Genomic DNA, 18,279 nt, shown 5'->3' with positions numbered 1-18,279 from the left:
CAATGGTTGTATAACTATTTTCAATAAGGTTGCAACCAGAATGAAAGTTAAGGACTGTACAGGCATAATTTCATCCCCTAAAATGACACACACGTTAAGCTACACAACCTGAGACTACCACTGCATCCTGCCGTATCTTAACAGATACATCTAGCAAGGGTGACTCCTCTGTTAAGGCAGAGGAGCGTCGCCCCCACCGGATTTCCCAAAAAGGAAAAATAAAATGATAACATACGGTATTATCATTTTATTTTTCCTAGTACTGCAGGGCGGAGCTGGACTGGAGGAGGGCTATGTGCACACAAAGTGCGCATGTCTGTTTGGCTGGCCGTGTTGGGTCGGGCAAAAAGACATGCGCACTTTGCATGTTCTGTACCCGGCTGTATGGCACAGCCGGGTAGAGAATATGCCCAAGTTCCCATTCCAGCCTGAGCAGCAAAGCAGGCCACTCAGACCAATCATGACGCTCCTGTTAGCAGTGTTGTGATTGGCTGGGAGCCTGTGAAGCCGGGAAGAGGACGGAGGGGAGACTAATGCGTCTCCCCTCGAAGTTTTTTTTTTTTAAATTCTTTTTTTTTAATGCCACCCCCCCCCCCCCCGTCCCTTCACACCCTGACATCTAAGCAAGTACTGGTAGGTAAAGAGGTAAACATATGGGTTTATGGGTCTTGCTCTTGTTGACGTGCAGTAAGGGATGTAGTTAAGAATTTTAAATAAGTAGGTCTACCTATCCCCAGTTGTAATAGAGATAGCTTGTGTAAATACAACAGTAATCAAAGTGGGCAAGAAAGTAACGGAACATAGAATGATAATTTTTGTACAACAAAATGGAATTGAGATGGGCACATGGGCAAGGCGTTTTTAGTGCTTTAATTGGAAACACTGGAAGTTGCTCATGCAATTGCAGCTGTCCTATAACAAGAAAAGGACGGCAAACACAGCAAAAAAGACATTTCAGGCATCTCTATTTGACCAGAAGGACATTACTTATTATACTTCCACCATAGCAATAGTGGACTTAGGTTGTTGAACAGGGAAATCCATATGTAACCTGTACATAACTAGTACTCAAGTCATGTTTCCGAAAAGAGGGAAGGATAGAATGATAATTGCAATAATGATTTTTAGGTGGAGGACTAATTCACTGTGAAAACTGGTAATGCAAGAGACAATATCCAATGCTTATATAGGTGACAACTGGTGCATACATAATAGGGACTATTCACAAACTGCATTATGTAGTACTACAGAATGTATTCCTTTAGTCATATTTTATTACAAATTATTGTAACATTTTTAAATTTTAAATAAGGTACTGAAATGTTTTAAAATAAATATTTACTTTTTGTGTATCCTTTAAAAGATTTTTTAACATTATTTTCTAGGGTTTTATTTTAATTCCCGATCTCTATTATTTTGTAAGGGAGGGTGTTGCAGTACCAGTGGTTGGCCATAGGTAGTGCTGGACACACTGCTGTTTTTTTAGCAGTAACTCACACTGTTGTGAATATCTCAATCTGAAAAGTACTAATGTAGTCAACAAGTGCTGCAGACATAACATCTCGATCTGAAAAGTGCTAATATAGTCGACAAGTACTAGAGATATACCTTGCAAAGTGTGTTGTTATGTATTTTTTCACAACACCCATGATTTATTGATAATGAAAAAAATTACACTGTCTTGGTACCACATTAAAGATCCAAACTGTAGCATTTGCATTATGACATTTCACCATTACAGGTGGCTGGACCTCCATGGGTCCCTGTGCTTACTGAACTGAATCACACAACAGTGGAATTCTGTCAAGGCTTTTGGCATTGGTGAAACTTCCTCCCACTCAGATCTATTGCTGTGGTACACTTGAACTTCATCTGTGATTTCATCTGGAGCATAATCACCTCCTAAAATATAAATTTTGTCTTCTATGCCAACAGCACCAGCATTAAAGCCAGCATTTTCAAAGGAACCCTCTCCCTTCCAGACACATGTCTCGGGGCAGAAACTGTATACTTTGTAGGTGGAGAGGTCACATATGTACAAAGTAAAGTTAACAGGGATGGCTTTGACCAAAGTTGCATGAAAAAACTGTCCAAACTCTGCCACGAGCTCCGACCACTGGTCAACCTCAGCATTGTATTTGAAGAAACAGTCAAGAGATGGGTTAAATACATCAGTGATTTCAACTTCTGACCCAAGAACATAAATTACATTTTTGCATGCACTAGCTTCTGGATAGTAGATTCCTCTTGGTAAGCAGCTTACGGGTTTCCATTGTTTTGTGAGAGGACTGTACGATTCAACATCCAAGAGGCTTTTGATATTGTGAGAGCCTTTAGTTTTACCACCTATCACAAATAATTGATTGACAGACATTACAGAGGCATGCATCGTCCTAGGTTTTTTCATAGGAGAGACTAAGGAGTAGCTGTTGGCCAATGGGCAGTAGCACCAAGTGTTGTTGGTGGCTTCGTGGTGTCTCTCATTAATATGAAGCCTAACTGCTCTGCAACATGATCCTTTACATCCACCAGTTACAAATATTTTTTCTGCATAGCAGGAAAGACTTGATCCAGGCAGATCCAAAATGTGAATTTGAGGAAGCTCTATCCACTTATCAGTATTAATATTGTAGCAAAATGTGTGTCGCCGTCCTGTGCTTTGCTCAGTTTTGTGAACAAATATATATTTTTCTGTAGTTGAAATGCGAGTGTCAGGGAAGAGGCCTCCAAAGTCTTGAACATTTTGTATTGCATCATTGATCAGTACTGAGCAGTTGGTGCTTTTCAGCAAGTGGTCTTCGGAACTAAGACACTTCATTAAAGTGGATTCCGATATATGATGCAATCTTACTCTATTCATCAAATTTGGCAAGTACTTCTGTCTTACCTCCAGATTGTGTTTGGTCCAAGAGAAAACAGCATTTAAAACTGATTCTTCTGCAGGTACATTTAGTTCATCTGCTTCTATACATTTTTCTAATATATCCACGCCCATCTCAAGGAAGTCGGTTGATTCAAGTAGCAAAGAAAAATGTTGTAAAGCAAAATCCAAAGCATGGTTAAAGAGCCGAGAAGAACCATAACTTTCCGATATTGCTAATAATTGCAAACAATTGATTAAGTCAATGCTTTTTATCAAAAAATCACTACAAGCTTTCGAAAGAAGAGAAATCTGTAGGAAGGAAGAAAGCTGGAACAGCATATCTACGTTGTCTTCTGTTATTTGCGTTTTTCCTGTATATGCATAGTCAAGAAATACCTTCACTGCTTGGGGAGATAGGTTGCTTAAAGTTACGGTTCCATCATCTCTTTCTTTCATATTTACTTCAAACATGGCTCTGAAAGTCAAACACAAACCATAACAGAACATGAAAAATCTATAGTTATTAGCACTGACATCAGAGAAACAGATACATGCAACGTTAAGAGTGAATTTAGTACTTTTGTCAGATACCAAGAACAACTCAGCCTTGAGCTCAGACAAGGTTGAACAGTGTAACACTAAAAGATATGAAACAAGAAGATTTTATATTCACTTAATGTTGGCAGCTTTCTATCCATCGCCTTTTTAAACTTTAGTGAGAATTTTGTCACCAAAAGAGCTACTTAAACCTATTCTCGACCACATATCCACACCCCGATTACACTGGATTACCAGTACAGGACACAGACACGTTTCCAATAGGCAAATTATAATATGCCGTGTACAATATTACTTGTTGTGGGGCCGATTCATAAAGATGGCTGCACTGCACAGTTTGCGCATAAAAAGCAACTTGAGGTTCGAAGCTCCACATCTTCTTTAATAAAAATCACTGGCACTTGCAAACCATACGGTCGTCGAAGGTGAAGGGGGAAACTGTCACATGATAGGTCACAACGAGTAAGTCTTAAAATGATAGACTTAAAGAGACGCTCTCCTCCAATGGAATGCCTGTAAAGTTTTTTTTTTCCCCGGAGACATGGAGGACTGGGTTTGAGGTGTGAAATTCTATCCTGGAAAGAGGAAAGGGTAGCTAATATATAACCAATCTCTACTGCTTAGTATCAAAGCACAAATGACTGAAGTCAAAAGCTTTTAAATCCTAATGATGCTGCCTAGAGCGAGGGTATAAACAAAGGTCAAAAGTGAACACCGTGCAATGTTTGACTTGCACCAGCGACAACCAACCCAAATTTAAAAATACTGGCTTGGGCTTAGTAATCAGTGGCTCATAATAAAGATTTGATTAAAAGCTAAATCCTCTCAGGCTCTCGGCCCCAATGGATTAGGAATTGCTTTACCTGAAACAATCCCCATTGCTCCTGTCACTATTTCAGCTAGTACTAGAACTCTAGTCATCCAATTATCTTGTTCAAACACAGGAAAGTTGATACAAATACTGCAAGAAATTATGGACTTGTCACCCTCTTGAATGTCAAAGAAAGTCTATCGTTATTCCAGTCCTTTTAGCTCTCTAGATCCCAGTTACTTCATACAGACTAATTCCCTTAGTTCAAACAGTCCTGTGCACTGGGGCCTCAGCATCTGATTCTCTGACCGTGCTTTACCAGCTTGCCGCTACTACTCTGGCAAACAAAAGAAGTCAGTACTGTTGTTTTATTGGTAATAGGGTCGCTTTTGATAAGACAGTCAGCTCCTTGCTTAGGAGTAAGCATGGGGACGTGCATTGATCACTCCAGCAGTTCCCAACCTTTTGACTTCTGTGGACCCCCACATTATCATTACTGGAACCTGGGGACCACCACTAAATCATTGTTGGATTTGGGGGTCCCCTCCCTGAGCCATTTCTAAAAGCTTGGGACCTAATCTGTTAATATTATTTAATTTTCTAAGCAGTCGTGGACCCCCTGAGGAGGCTTTGCGGACCCTAGGGGTCCCTGACCCACAGGTTGAGAACCACTGCTCTAAGCTCATGATGATTAGAGCACAGCACTCTAACAACAGGTTTACAATTCAAACAAAGGAGGCCCCATTATTCAATAGAATTACACTGGAGTGGTTATAAGCAGGGTTGCATTCTTGCAGTTCTACCTATTCAATCTGTATGTGACTGATGTTGTACACCATTTTAGTAATACAAACTGTTTCCTTCCTTAGTTGGATGGTTCTTGAAACTCCATTTTGCCATATGCAGACAATCTCATCTAAGTAGATCAGACTGCAATTGGCCTGCAGAGACGTTTACAAGATTAACAAACAGGTGATCAATACTTCAAAAATGACAGTCATGTGGTTTGTCCGAGGCACAATCAGTGTTAACTGGTACGTTAGCAGATCTAAAGATATAAATAAATGGGCACACTTTTTTACTCCATTTTAAAGCAGGAACCACACTCAAATGAACTCTTCAAGAGAGCAGCGGGATGCTGTGCGGCTTTTCACTCTTAAACGACGAGCATGCAGGAGGCTCGATAACCCACTGCTGATAGTCTTGGAGGCAATGCCCTTCGGTTCGGCCCCTCTTCTGGAAAGGGTGGGGATGTGGCTGAATGATGCACCTTTGTGGAGGCCATGCCCAGAGAGCAGAGTCCGGACTCGGTAGGCATGATGAGTGGGATAGAGGAATGCAGGGAAGTTACTCAGCAGTGGAGTGGGACACAGGGTCCGTTCCAGTTGTTTATTTACCAAGAGGTATTTGGCCTCGGTGATAGGGGGATTTTATCCACAGACACCCGTCAAGAGGCCCTCTTTCTTATGGGGATTCTTTAGACAAGAGAGTTGCTGCTGCAGCATTGCGTGAGGTGAGGGGGTGGGTGTTGGATGGGGGAGGGCTAGAGGAGTTGTAGTGCATCAGGATAGACAGAATTCTACGCAGGAGTGGGTTTCTTTGTCACATTACATTGTGCAAATGTGAGACAAGGCAAAGGGGTGGGGCGGCAGAGGTATGAAGGCAATAGGTTGGTGAGTAGATTGTCTGGGAGGGTCTGCCCTGAGGTAGCGATGTAACAGTGCCTTGTCTGGGATGGTCTGCTCTGGGGTAGTGATGCAGAGGTGCCTTTATTGTCGAACCACGAGACATAGCATGAGACATAGCGCTCCCCACGCTCCTACAAAGGACAATGCATGTGTGTTTAGGGCTGGATGCTGGGTTGCACCAGACATGAAGAGAAGGTGCGACTGGCACAGGTTTGGGTGTCATGTACCAGGAGGCAGTATAGACTCCCCTCTGTGGGTTGGTGCTCTGCCCTGCTTCTGGGGCCCTTTCCCATAGGGTCTGCTGTACTTTGGGAAATGGGGCCTTGCCTCTTCTCGTTCCCATAGCTCTCGATCCTGAGACAGAAGGGAAGAGTGTATGAGTGTGGCTGCCAATTCATGGTGTACTGGCAGCCAATGAAAATAATTGTGCAGGGTTTGTCAACAAAAAAGGTGGATGGGGTGACCATGGTGTTTCCCCATACAGCAGTTATGGTACTGAGTGCCCTCACCCCCAAACTGGCACTTGCTGCACTGTTCAAAGTTGGGAAGGGGTGGTGACCCTGGCATCCCATTCTGATCCATCTGCCCTTCATAATGCGCTGGAGCCAGGCTTACAAGAGGTCGTATGAGACAGATGCCCCCCTCTTTGGGTGTGGTGATGTGCAAAAGTGGAGAAAATGTTGGGTAACAGTGGGCACCGGTGCATCTGCACCTGGTGTATCAAGGTGACGGCACTCCCCATGGAGCTGGGCCACACGTTTGGATTTCGGCAGCCTTGGTGAGAGGAGCACCAAGAGTCCAATTACCTCTGTATTTTGGGAGGGGGTCCCCTCCAGTTCCTCATTTCCCTTCGGTCTTGGGATGAGGAGGGTGGGGTGGGGCCTCCCATGGATCCCTCGACATTTCTTGCACATCTAGGGATAGGGGGTGGGGTAGTTGTGGTTTGTGGTCCGATGTTGTGGAGAGCCTTGTAGGCATGCGTGAGGAGCTTGAAGGTGATTCTTTTGTTGATCAGGAGCCAGTGTGGGTCTTTCAGGTGCTCGGAGATGTGGCTCCGGCGAGGGATGTCCAGGATAAGTCTAGCGGCGGCGTTCTGGATTCTTTGCATCTATGTTTTGAGATTCTGGGTGGTGCCTGCATAGAGTGTGTTGCCGTAGTCGAGCTTGCTGCTGACGAGCACCTGGGTGACTGTTCTGCTGGATTCAATGGGGATCCACTTGAAGATCTTTTGAAGCAGGCGGAGCATGAGTAAGCAGGAGGATGAGATGGTGTTGACTTGGTGGTTCTTAGAGAGCGAGGAGTCGAGGATGGTGCCGAGATTATGTGCGTGGTTGGTCGGTGTAAGGGGGGCTGCGGGTAACCAGGAGTCATCCCAGATGGAGGAAGTGTTGCCCAAGATGAGGACTTTTGTCTTGTTGGAGTTGAGCACTATTCTCTATGGTCCACCGTCATGCGGGCCTGGGATGCGAGTACTGTGTTCTGTGTCCCCCCGACTGCCTTACCTTGCCGTGAGGCATGCCAAAGTAAGTACCAGGTCTGCTACCCCACTGTGGTCGGGTGTGGCCTTTCAACCTCCTTAAGCTCCATTTATTTGTCTCCTTCACCACCACACTGCATGTGGGCTTATGTCCTCGGACTGCTCCCTCTTTCTGCGGGCGTTTGTTCTTTAGTGGCACTATACCAGTGCCATGGCTGCCCATACATTGGCTCAGAATCCTTCCATTCCAGTTTCTAAGAGGTGCACCCTATCCGTACTGAAGTATTCCAGGTGCCTTAAATTGATAAGACCGCGCCAAATAGTTTCCCATCTGTTTGCCCTGCAATATTTGGCTGCTGCCACATTGCACTTTTTCCTTGATTATTCCAGGGCACTGGTGGACAAAGCTTCTCATTATTTTTGCCTGGGCATGGTCTCAGACCATATCAGGCAGGCACTTCCCAGGAGCCTGGAAGCCTTGGGTAAGTCGTGCCTGATACGCTCTTCCTTCTCAGCTGTCAGGTCATTCTCTTGTAGCTGCACAATAAGCAAATCCGGTTCGGTAGGGTCCTCTTTGTGCAAGCTATCTAATGCAGTCTCCAGCTTCTCCCATCGCATTCTAGGTGTCCATTCCATCTTAAGTTTGTTTTGCTTGGTCTGGGGAGACTGAATCTTCCCCCACGACCAACATTTCTGGGTTCTCCAGATGAATGAGTGTTCCACAATTTACTCCCTCGGGGTGGTGAGGGGTTGGGGGGTATTCTATAGTCCCCCACCTTGTTGGATTCTCACATGACACTTGTAGGCTGCTGAGCGCCACCTCCCTATACTTTTGATGCCTTCAGTTGTTACCCCCATCCTTGCTGCTGTTGTTGCTGCCCCAATGCAGAAGGAATGAGAGCCATACCTTCAGTGCTGCCTTGAGGTAGTGAGAGGTGGTGGAATCCTCCCCGGTGGCCAGTTTGGAGAAATGGGCTATTGCGGGCAGGTTTGCTTGAGCCCACAATCTACTCTTGCTCTGATGAAATGGACACCTTAAAAATTGCTCTGCAGCCCCCGCTGTGGTCCATGGATCCATGGATCCTTGAACAATTGCAGCCCTGTAACCCTCTGAACTGTCCTTTTGTATGTGTTGTACCTTTCTGCTGTCTTCAGTGCCAATGCATGCTGTACCAGCTGGGACAGGTTTCATCTGCCAGGAACCAAATCTCCTCTGGAAAAGGGGTTATAACTCTCACCGCTGTGGGGGCCAGCTCACTGAATTTTCGCATCTGGAAACACCTAAGAAGGCTAATGTCGACTTGAGAATTATTGATCCCTGGGACATGTTTTGCCTTCACCTTCAAATTGCTGCCAATTGTATCTTCACCAATCGTCTCAAAATCCGTAGACACTTGGCTTTCCCAGTGTTGATGGCGTGCAACTCTGCCTGGTTATCTGACCACAGGGTCAGTTTCATGTTGCACAGTCTTGCTATTATTGTGGGAAACAGTTCTAAGAAAGATGATTTTGGTTATCGCCGCTGCTGCCCACTCTGCAGGCTGCTTCTTTGCACACCATTTTTCCCCTAGGATTGCTCTAAAACCGAGACTGTCTGTGCAGTCTGTGTTCAGTGCCAGTTCACTGTCCGAGACCCAGCCTTCTCTCCATATGACCACCCCATTAAAATCCTTCAGGAAGGATAGCCAGGTCCTTAGGTCCTGCTTTGCCCCTGCACTTAACCTAATGAGGTAGTACTTCTTCCGCAGCCTTCTCGTCAGCAGGGTTACCTGCCTTGCAAACACTTTACCTGCTACGATGACTCTTGCCATGAAGTTCAATTTATCCACCAGCTCTCACATTTCACGCAGCATGACCTTCTCTTTCCCTACTAGTGCCCTGATTTTGCCCGGGATATCCTGCACGTTTTCCTCCGGGATGCAAGATGTGCCTGCGACGAGCTCTATTCCTAGGAATACAATCTTGGTAGCTGGTCCCACTGTTTTGTCTGTGGCCAATGGCATGCTCAGTTCAGCCACTAACTGCTGAATGGTGCTAACCAAGTTCCGACACTCATCACACCCTGGTTCACCTATGAACAGGAAGTCACCTAGGTAGTGGACTTTGCCCCCTCCCCGTCCAAGGCCTTTCTGTGTAGTGTCCATTCCAGAATGGTGCTGAATCACTCAAGATATGTACAGGATATGGAACACCCCAGGGGTATGGCTTTATCAAAGTAAGTCTCCTCTTCAAATTGGAAACCCAGTGGGTGGTAGCTCTCAGGGAGCACTAGCAGGAGTCCAAAGGCACTGTCTACTGATTCACATCCCACTACGCAGTCCTCGGGTTGATCCATCGTTGACTGATTCTCTCTCTCATGAAAGGACAAATGGGCCGTTAGTCTGTAGTGGCTGTATTCCTTCTTGGGTACCACCCCTAGTGGAGTAATCACAAAGTCAGCTGGCCTCCCTCTGGCCAGGGAACCCCCTATCCTTCCCAACCCTTTCTCTTTCAGAATTGTCTTGCACACTGTGTCAGTGTGCTGGAGCACTGTACAAAGATTTTTGGTTTTGCATGTCCTGATGCACCGTTACTGGAATTTTTAAACCTTTCTCAAAGCCTTCACATAGCAAGTGTGCATCTGCCTTACTGTCATACTGATTAGTTAGCAATCTTAGCCTGTTGGTGTTGATGGGGAAGCGGGCTAGCTGAAAGCCACCCATCCATTTTGCATTCTCCTATCCCTGAGCTACTTTTTTTCTCGCTTTCTCTTTTTTCTCTGTCTCTCTGTCACCTCTACCTTTCTTGCAGTCGACTGCTGGGTGCTCCCCTCCACAGGTTGAGCACATGTCTACACTTACATGCTAGACCCCAAATGCGTTCATCCCTTTCATATTTGAAACATACTTTTGGGAAGCTCTTCCTGCTGCACCCCCTTTCCAACTAGAAAAAGTGTGTACTTAAAGAAGGACTTCTGTTTCTCTTGGTGCCTCTTGAAATGACCCTTCTGAAAGGACTGCTCTTGTTTCCCAGACCATGACCTGGCCTCCCTGGCCACAATCATTTTATACATGTAATTTGAGACTTCCTCCTCGTTCCACTCCATGTCTGACTGTGCCTGCATTTTCATCATAAAGCATTTATCGTAATCCAACCACTCTTTCCACGCGAATTGCCTATATGCCTCATGATTTTTGGACTCGTATAACCATAAGTCCTTTGCGCAATTAGGGAACTTCTCAACTGTCACACAAGTCATTATCCTGAAAGCATCTAGTGAGTTATTGAAGCTCCTTTCTTTCCTGACTCACACCCTCTCTTTCCTGTCCTCTTCTTTCTTGTCGCATATCGCTAGGTCTGGCCCTTCTATCTGAATCTCCAACAGTGTGAAAACGTCGATGAATTATTTGAGCCAGATGCGCTCTTTTACTGACAAAGGTATCAGGCTTGATAGGCCCATGGCCCATGGCCCTTGTCACTATGTCATCCTCTTGTAAGCCTCTGGTGCTAGCCCTACCACCTCTTGGCTTTGGACTCTGTTCCCCACCTTGCTTCCCCATGCCTCTGTGAGGGATGGGCAGGTATCATTTGTTGATTGTCTTTTCAATGGGGCATGCTTGGGGGTTGTGTGGCTGCGTGTGTAGTGCCTGTCTTCACCCCCGGTGACCCATTGCCTTGCTTCCACCAGCGTATCTGCCCCCTCAGTGTTGCCAAACAGCAGCTGCGCAAATGATTTTAAGCAAACATACTCAATTGCGCTCATCTGCTCAATATACAAAGACTTTGGCTTCTTGCTGGCACTGGTTGCCCAGTTCTGGATGTCCTGGCCTTGTTTCCATCCTCTTTTTTCCCTGCCACTTTCTTGCCACTCCTGTTGGCGATGCATCAGCATTTCTTGAGATCTTCTGCCTCTTCACTCTCCTTCAGGCGGTCTTTACACTGCACCTCACTTTTGCTGTTGTTGCTGGGCTCTTCCAGGCTGCTCTGCCCTTTTTGCTCCCCTTTCAGTTGCCTCAGCAGACATTTTTTGCTGTGTGTGGGGTCGGTGCTTCTTTCGCTGCCTTGATTATCTCCTTGATGTCCTCTGGCTGCAAGCTGCTGCCTGGTTCCTTTGTTCAATAGTTGTTGCTCCCACACTTGCGCAGTCTGTGTTTGCGTCACCCCTTTAGGGGCTGTCCCCAGCTGTGGACTCCCTTGGCTGCACTTGGCTTTAACACCATTCTTGGTCGTGTCACCCCTTTAGGAGCTGTACCCAGCTGTGGACTGACTTGGCTTTAACACAACAGGTCGCGTCACCTTTTGTGGGCTGTCCCCAGGTGTACTCTGCCTGCCTGCTCAGCCCCTTAGTGGTGGCTTTGCCCCTTTCGCCCCACGGGTTGTGTCACCCTTCTGGGCAGTCCCTGTGTGCTCCCAGAGAAATGAAGGGATGAGTGTTTGGAGGAGATGTGGCCTGCCCTGATGCCACTGATGTATATTGAGCAACTTGTCCTTTATAAATTTTGCAGCTTGCCCAAGGGTCGCTCCCCACTGAAACTTGTTTTTTTATAAAGTATAATTATGTAGAATGCCAAAGGGGTCACTCCCTTAATCTTAGATATTTTGTTTCCCTTGCTGTCCAATTTCTTCAAGTGCCCAAGGTGTGTCCTAAATATTTGTGTGCTCGGGCAATCGCATTGTGTACCTGAAGCACTTCAGCATGTTGCATGCCCGCTGCCTTGTTTGCGGGCTGTCTGGAGGAGTGAGCCAAATACACTCAGCTTCAACCCGCTCTCAGCCTTGTCATAAGCTGCCGTGCAAAGAGCTCAGCCGTGGTGCGTGCACCTTTAAGGAGCTCAGCCCAGCCTCTTAGCTTGTAGGCAAGCCCTGCAGTAATGCTTGCTCTGCTTGCCGCTGCTCAGCTGTGCCGCTCACCACTATTCTCCTTGTTCAGGCCGCCAAGGTGATGCTGCACTTTTGAAGAGCAGCGCCTGACCTGTGATTGACCAGACACGGGCGCTTGGCCCCTTCTTAATAGGGCAACAATGCCCTGAGGGTAAATTATGAACCCTGCCTGGCCTTCCTATTGGCCGGCGGGTTCTGCGCCTTACTTGTAGGTATTGCAATTATTGCAAATATTGGACAGCAGTTGGTAAAAGCAGTTAGACCAACTAAAAAACAGAAGGACATGCCCACAATGCTGGGCGTTCCACCAGTGGTAGGACACTATGGGGGTCATTCTGACCCTGGCGGCCGGTGACCGCCAGGGTCACCGACCACGGGAGCACCGCCAACAGGCTGGCGGTGCTCCCGAGGGCATTCTGACCGCGGCGGTTCAGCCGCGGTCAGAAAGGGTAAACCGGCGGTCTCCCGCCGGTTTACCGCTGCCCCAGTGAATCCTCCATGGCGGCGGAGCACGCTCCGCCGCCATGAGGATTCAGACACCCCATACCGCCATCCTGTTCATGGCGGGAAATCCGCCATGAACAGGATGGCGGTAGGGGGTGCCGCGGGGCCCCTGGGGGCCCCTGCAGTGCCCATGCCAATGGACAGACACTGAAATACGCGACGGGTGCAACTGCACCCGTCGCACCCCTGCAACTACGCCGGCTCAATTCTGAGCCGGCGTCCTCGTTACAGGGGCATTTCCTCTGGGCCGGCGGGCGCTCTTTTGGAGAGCACCCGCCGGCCCAGAGGAAATGTTTGAATGGCCGCCGCGGTCTTTTGACCGCGGTGCGGTCATTTGGCGGCGGTACCTTGGCGGACGGCGGAGCCCCCTATAAATGTAAAAGTTGTACAAGTTGTAGGTTCACGGCAGACACAAAAAGTATCACTATAAATGGTACCATTCACAATCAAGTCAAACTCTCGACTTGTAAAGCAAAAAATGTGGTGTATTGTATCAAAAGTCCCTGTGACTTGACATATATAGGTCTTACGACACAGACCGTCAAATCAAGAATTTTGCAACATAACATCATGCATTAGGTGTGGTACACAGGGGGCTCCCTTGGTTGAGCATTTTGAGTAAATGATGCACTCAAAAGATAATATCATACGCATTGGTTAACTTGCTATTATGATGAAAATATAAGAGGCTGATCACAACAATATTTGCAACAACATAAGAAAGCATTCTGATTTGTAGAACCGTCCAATGGGGAAATATACAGGGGCTTATAGCAATATGAGCATAATTCCTTGGATATTGAAGTGAAAAGTAGATCTAAGCAATTTATATTTGCAATTTAAGAGCCACATACAGTAGATTATACAGATTTCAAAGGGAATTACCAATACTATGTATATTGTGTAATGTGGAATATTACTTTTTGGAATTGTGATATGTTATATAGATATATATGTTGTAAAATACTTTATCTATGCCTCATTATTATTCTATCAGTACAGACAATGTATACGGTATGGAATTGTGGTTTATAAAATGATTTTATAAGGGGAGAGGTAGAGCTATCCACCAGATGCCCACCCTTGGGCTTATGAAATCCTATTACGTATTAACAATGAGCATGGTAACTTGCCATAGGTCTTTATCTTGAACCACAGTTTATGGAATTTCTTAATATTGCATAATTAGAATTTGCACCAGTTGAATATGCCCTGCTACAATATGGCCGCCATGTATTGCATTTTCTTTATTAGAGGAAAGTACGAAGGAGCTGGTGGTGGACCTATTGACATTTTCGAGAATGTCACGTCGGAACCCCAAGGTATGCTGTGGGAGTTTGCATTCTGGGGCTGTCCTTTGTTTCCCCTTAGTAGATGGGGGTGATGGGAGAGTCACTTGTATTGTATTGAGAGTCACTTGTATTTGTGTTCCCTACAAGACCAACAGATCTTTTGATTCATCGAGTTTCCCTCCGGGATAATGTTTGAACCATAACCACTAGGTTTTAATGTTCACTGCATGGGTTTGATGCACAGGGTTAAGCGCAATATTTGATATTTGTGGTCCCTTTTTGTATGTAGGCTGCTTTCTTTTGCGATCATGTTCCAAGGATACTATTGAGACAACCATTCTGACCCGTACAAGACTCCAGTGAGTTTTTCCATTGGTTTCTTCACTTGACACGCACTCTCAGAGTCTTTAATGAACCAGGGCTGTATTTACATTTGGGTAACATGAATTGTCAGCAGTATTAAAAGGATATACATATCAAAAGAACATTGGGTCCAGCTGCATATGAGATCACAGTTGGACATAATGCGCACCCTTATTATATAGGCCTAAAAGGGACCCTCCTGGCGTTCATTGAAGGAAATATGCATGTACCAACGGAAGCAATCTCCCTCTAATAATATGAGGGATTCTAGCACTAACACCATGGGACGCATTGTGTGTGTCACTAGAAAGGTGCATCTGGCACGTGCATGTATGTTACTGGTCTAGCATGTCAAGGTATATTGATGGTCAAAAGAGCATGATTGAAGTTTGACTTATTAAGAGTTGTGCCTCCAACATAATTTTTGGTGGCTCATCCTAGTCTTTTTGAAAAATTTTATGTTCATTTTTTATATAATTTCTACATCAATAGTTTTAATAAGATTGATGAGCTTTCTCGTCTTCCGGAGTCCTGATGAGTCCGAATTTCTAATGGCCGAAACGATTCAACAACTTTGAAAGGTGTCCCAAAAATATAAATTTAGTTAGAATAGTGGTAGCCGGGTGAAATAGGAGGCTACTTGGACCCAGAAGCCTTGGCACATGATAGGCTACCTTTGGTGGATTTGATGCACAACCACCTTACCTTGAACTTTGAAAGTTACAAGGAATCCCATAAAGAACCTTTTGTGTGATTATTTGTTCACTCATGTTTGTTTTGGTGTATTTGTTTTATCATTTTTGAAAGAATTTATATATTATAACCTTAGCTATGGTGTTGCACTAAAATGGATACAATTATTTTAAAGGAATAAATGTACTTCGTGACAATTAAGGATGTCATTGTATACTAGAATAATTTAATGTATACCCCTGGTTCATTAAGCCTTTTTGTTGTGCTTTAATAGGCCAGGATCCGGGGGTTATATGGGCGTTACCCTCCATATTGCTGACTGTTACTTGTAGATTTGCACCCTTTTCCCCTTTCCCTCTTCACCCCCCACGCTTTGGGTGCTATTTCAGGCCTATTGTCCCCTCTGGGGACCTCTATTCCCAGGCCCTGGCATTGTTTACGATGCCAGCCCCAATAGCCCTCTTAGGGTGCGAGCCTCTGCTCTTGCAGAGACTTGTGCTCAGCACTTCCCTCAGTGACCCACTGATATTTTGGGGTTTACCAGCAGGCCTTTGCATCATGAGTGTCCTCAATGCCCGCCCGGTGGGGGTGGGGGATGTGGGTATGAAGTCGGGGCACACAAAGGACACAGAGAAGATGCCAGTGATATGGTCTATTCACTATCATGGGTGGCATCAAAGGAAAGGGACCCTTTAATCTCCCTGGGGGGTGTCGATGTCAATGCATCTGCTGCGCTGTAGAGGGGGTTGGTAATGAGCAAACTGGAGGCTCATGGGAACACTGTATCTGCTCAGGATCAGGCTGTTTAGTTAAAGAAGAATGCCAGAGTTAGTGTCAAATGCTAGGTTTCACGCTGTGCCAATCAGCCACTGGTTGGCGGTGATGGGTTTATGGGGTTTACTCATCCTCATGGTGGACCATTAAGATGAGTCCTTAACCTTTGAGGGTCAGCGCAAATGTTCCTGCTGCACAGTAGAAATCCTCCAGCCCCCACCCCATCCCACATCTCCCCCTCCCAGCTCAAGAGCAAACAGGCACAGTTCAGAACGCAAGACTGTGATAGCTGATACTGGTTAATGAGAAAGGAGAAACATTCCTGCTGCAGCCCTGAGACAAAGCTTTTTGTGATGTCAGAGCAAGACAGTTGTAGTTGCCAGGATTGTCATTGTGCACACAGCAACATTACAGTTGGGCAAGGCAAATGCAAGGAAGGATTTGTCCAGAGAGCATCCTAAACTCACGTATTTATAGGTACTCAGATATGTGATAATTGCCCAGGATCACAAGTATGGTCATGTAGGGACACCATAATTGGTCTCCATCTAACAAACATATCTAATTTTGGGCTTGTGTCCATTCACAACACATTTTTCCAAAAATATGTTTTCATCAATAGGATATTCAGAGCAGTGGTTCTTAACCTGAGGTACGAGGACACCATGGGGTTCGTGACACCTAATCAGAGGGTCCGCAACTGTCACATAGGCTCTCATTATTCTAATGAGACTACTGGATTTTTATCAGCAGAATCGGCCGCGGTGTGGGAGACTGAGTCTAACCCACTGCGGGTGACACCTGCCGCTCCAATCCGGGTTTTGCTCCGGCCAACTAGCAGTGCCTCATCCCTACCAAAGGATAGTGATGATTGGGCAGCCGAGTGCATGACATACTAGGCTTCTCAGGGAAGTCGTGGTCACTCAGGTCGCATCCGGTTCTCTCATTTACAATTCAGTCTCATATATAAACGACAAACAGAGGCAGTATATGTTTCAATAATGAGTTTAATAAAACGACTGCATCTCAGATAGCAAAGCGTGAGCTGCAATAACCAGGACGACACAACATGACAGTATTAAAGTTGTGATGAGAAGAGTGAAGCACAAAAACAACGTTATCATATTGTCACTATGATCGATGTACTATTTCTTATCTAAGTTATAATTTGAGCACAGCATGTTAAGCTCTAATTCTGCCTTTCAGGTTCCCCTGGGAAGACGTCAACCCCCATACCTGAGCAAAGGCCTGTGGTCTGTGTTGGCATCTGTAGCGAAGCATTCGGCAATCAGCATACAGTTGTGGTTCCCTGGCTGGAATCTCCCTCTAACGTGTAAGGCACAAGGAAGTGTTTATATAATAACACAGCTGATGTTCTGAGAAAATGTCCCTACGTAAGGATGTGTATTTTCTACAAATGTTGGAGACTAAACTTCTACCACGTTCACCGGCAATGTACCGAACTGTAGCCTTGAATGAAGCACAGAGTGATCAAGAATGTCTTGTTTGAGAACAGCGTGCTGGCCTAGGCAAAACAGTTAGATAGATGAAAATAAAACAAGACCGTAAAAATGGTTATTGTAATAATAATAATGCGAAACTGAATAAAACATTTCTAGGTTAAAGTGCACAGCGGATTAGTGTGTTAAGATAACGTGCATGGAGCTCTGACTAAAATGGCTACACAACACCCTCCCCTTGTCAGTTGAAAGTGGTTCAAAGCCAAAGCTAAAATGTTATGCTAAAAAGCTCAACCTAAGATATATATAAAAGCAAAGTCAATTTGGACAAGTTAAAAGGACACACAAGCATCCTATGTGACAATTTAAAACATAAGCATGTGGCATAAAATCTAATTTGAAGGGCATGTCAATTTAGAAAAGTTCCAAACTAGGTACAAGTCATGGAGAATAGGAGATCTTCCACTTCAGCCGATGTTAAAAATCGGAAAGTCCTCACCAAGAAGGATCAAGGAGCAGGTGTGTTCCGTAGCCCCAGTGTAAAAAAGGCGGCATCCTGTGGTGTGCCCAGTGATGAGTCATGAACAACTTCCTCCAGGAAGGGCAACTCATAAGTAGCTTCACGTAGCAAACGCAACCTCAATGCGCATGTCCGGAAATGAACCCTCCGTGAGAACATCAAGAGATCAGCATCTACTGCAGGCAAGCGCTGCTGTGAAAGACAGATTTCCAGTGCATGTTCAAAAGAGCACCAGAGGCACCGAAACACAGGCTGCACACAATGCAAAACCGGTCTGAATGACAAAGACGAGCCTCACTCCAATTGCTCCAGGAGTGTTGCTCCAAAATACTGTATCATACGTTCACGACACAGCTGCGCTGATGGGAGCGCCGTCATTTCTCCTCGTTGTGGTGGGACAACCAGTGCGTTTAAAC

General features: G+C 45.6%; 1 protein-coding gene across 3 annotated transcripts in view; it reads right to left on the bottom strand.

The window, feature by feature from the left end:
- Positions 1–1,605: 1,605 nt before the first annotated feature.
- The window catches only part of KBTBD3 (kelch repeat and BTB domain containing 3), a 133,102-nt gene continuing 116,428 nt past the window's right edge, over positions 1,606–18,279 (bottom strand). For all 3 annotated transcript variants that reach the window (XM_069202345.1, XM_069202343.1, XM_069202344.1), the window contains one exon: positions 1,606–3,338. In XM_069202345.1, the coding sequence (XP_069058446.1) occupies positions 1,736–3,338 (1,603 nt within the window). In that variant the 3' untranslated portion in view covers positions 1,606–1,735. The remainder of the gene's footprint in view (positions 3,339–18,279) is intronic.

Source organism: Pleurodeles waltl, chromosome 8, assembly GCF_031143425.1.
Source record: "Pleurodeles waltl isolate 20211129_DDA chromosome 8, aPleWal1.hap1.20221129, whole genome shotgun sequence".
Lineage (NCBI taxonomy): Eukaryota > Metazoa > Chordata > Amphibia > Caudata > Salamandridae > Pleurodeles > Pleurodeles waltl.
Note: the sequence above shows the minus strand (reverse complement) of the source record. Positions and strands in the feature narration are given on the sequence as shown.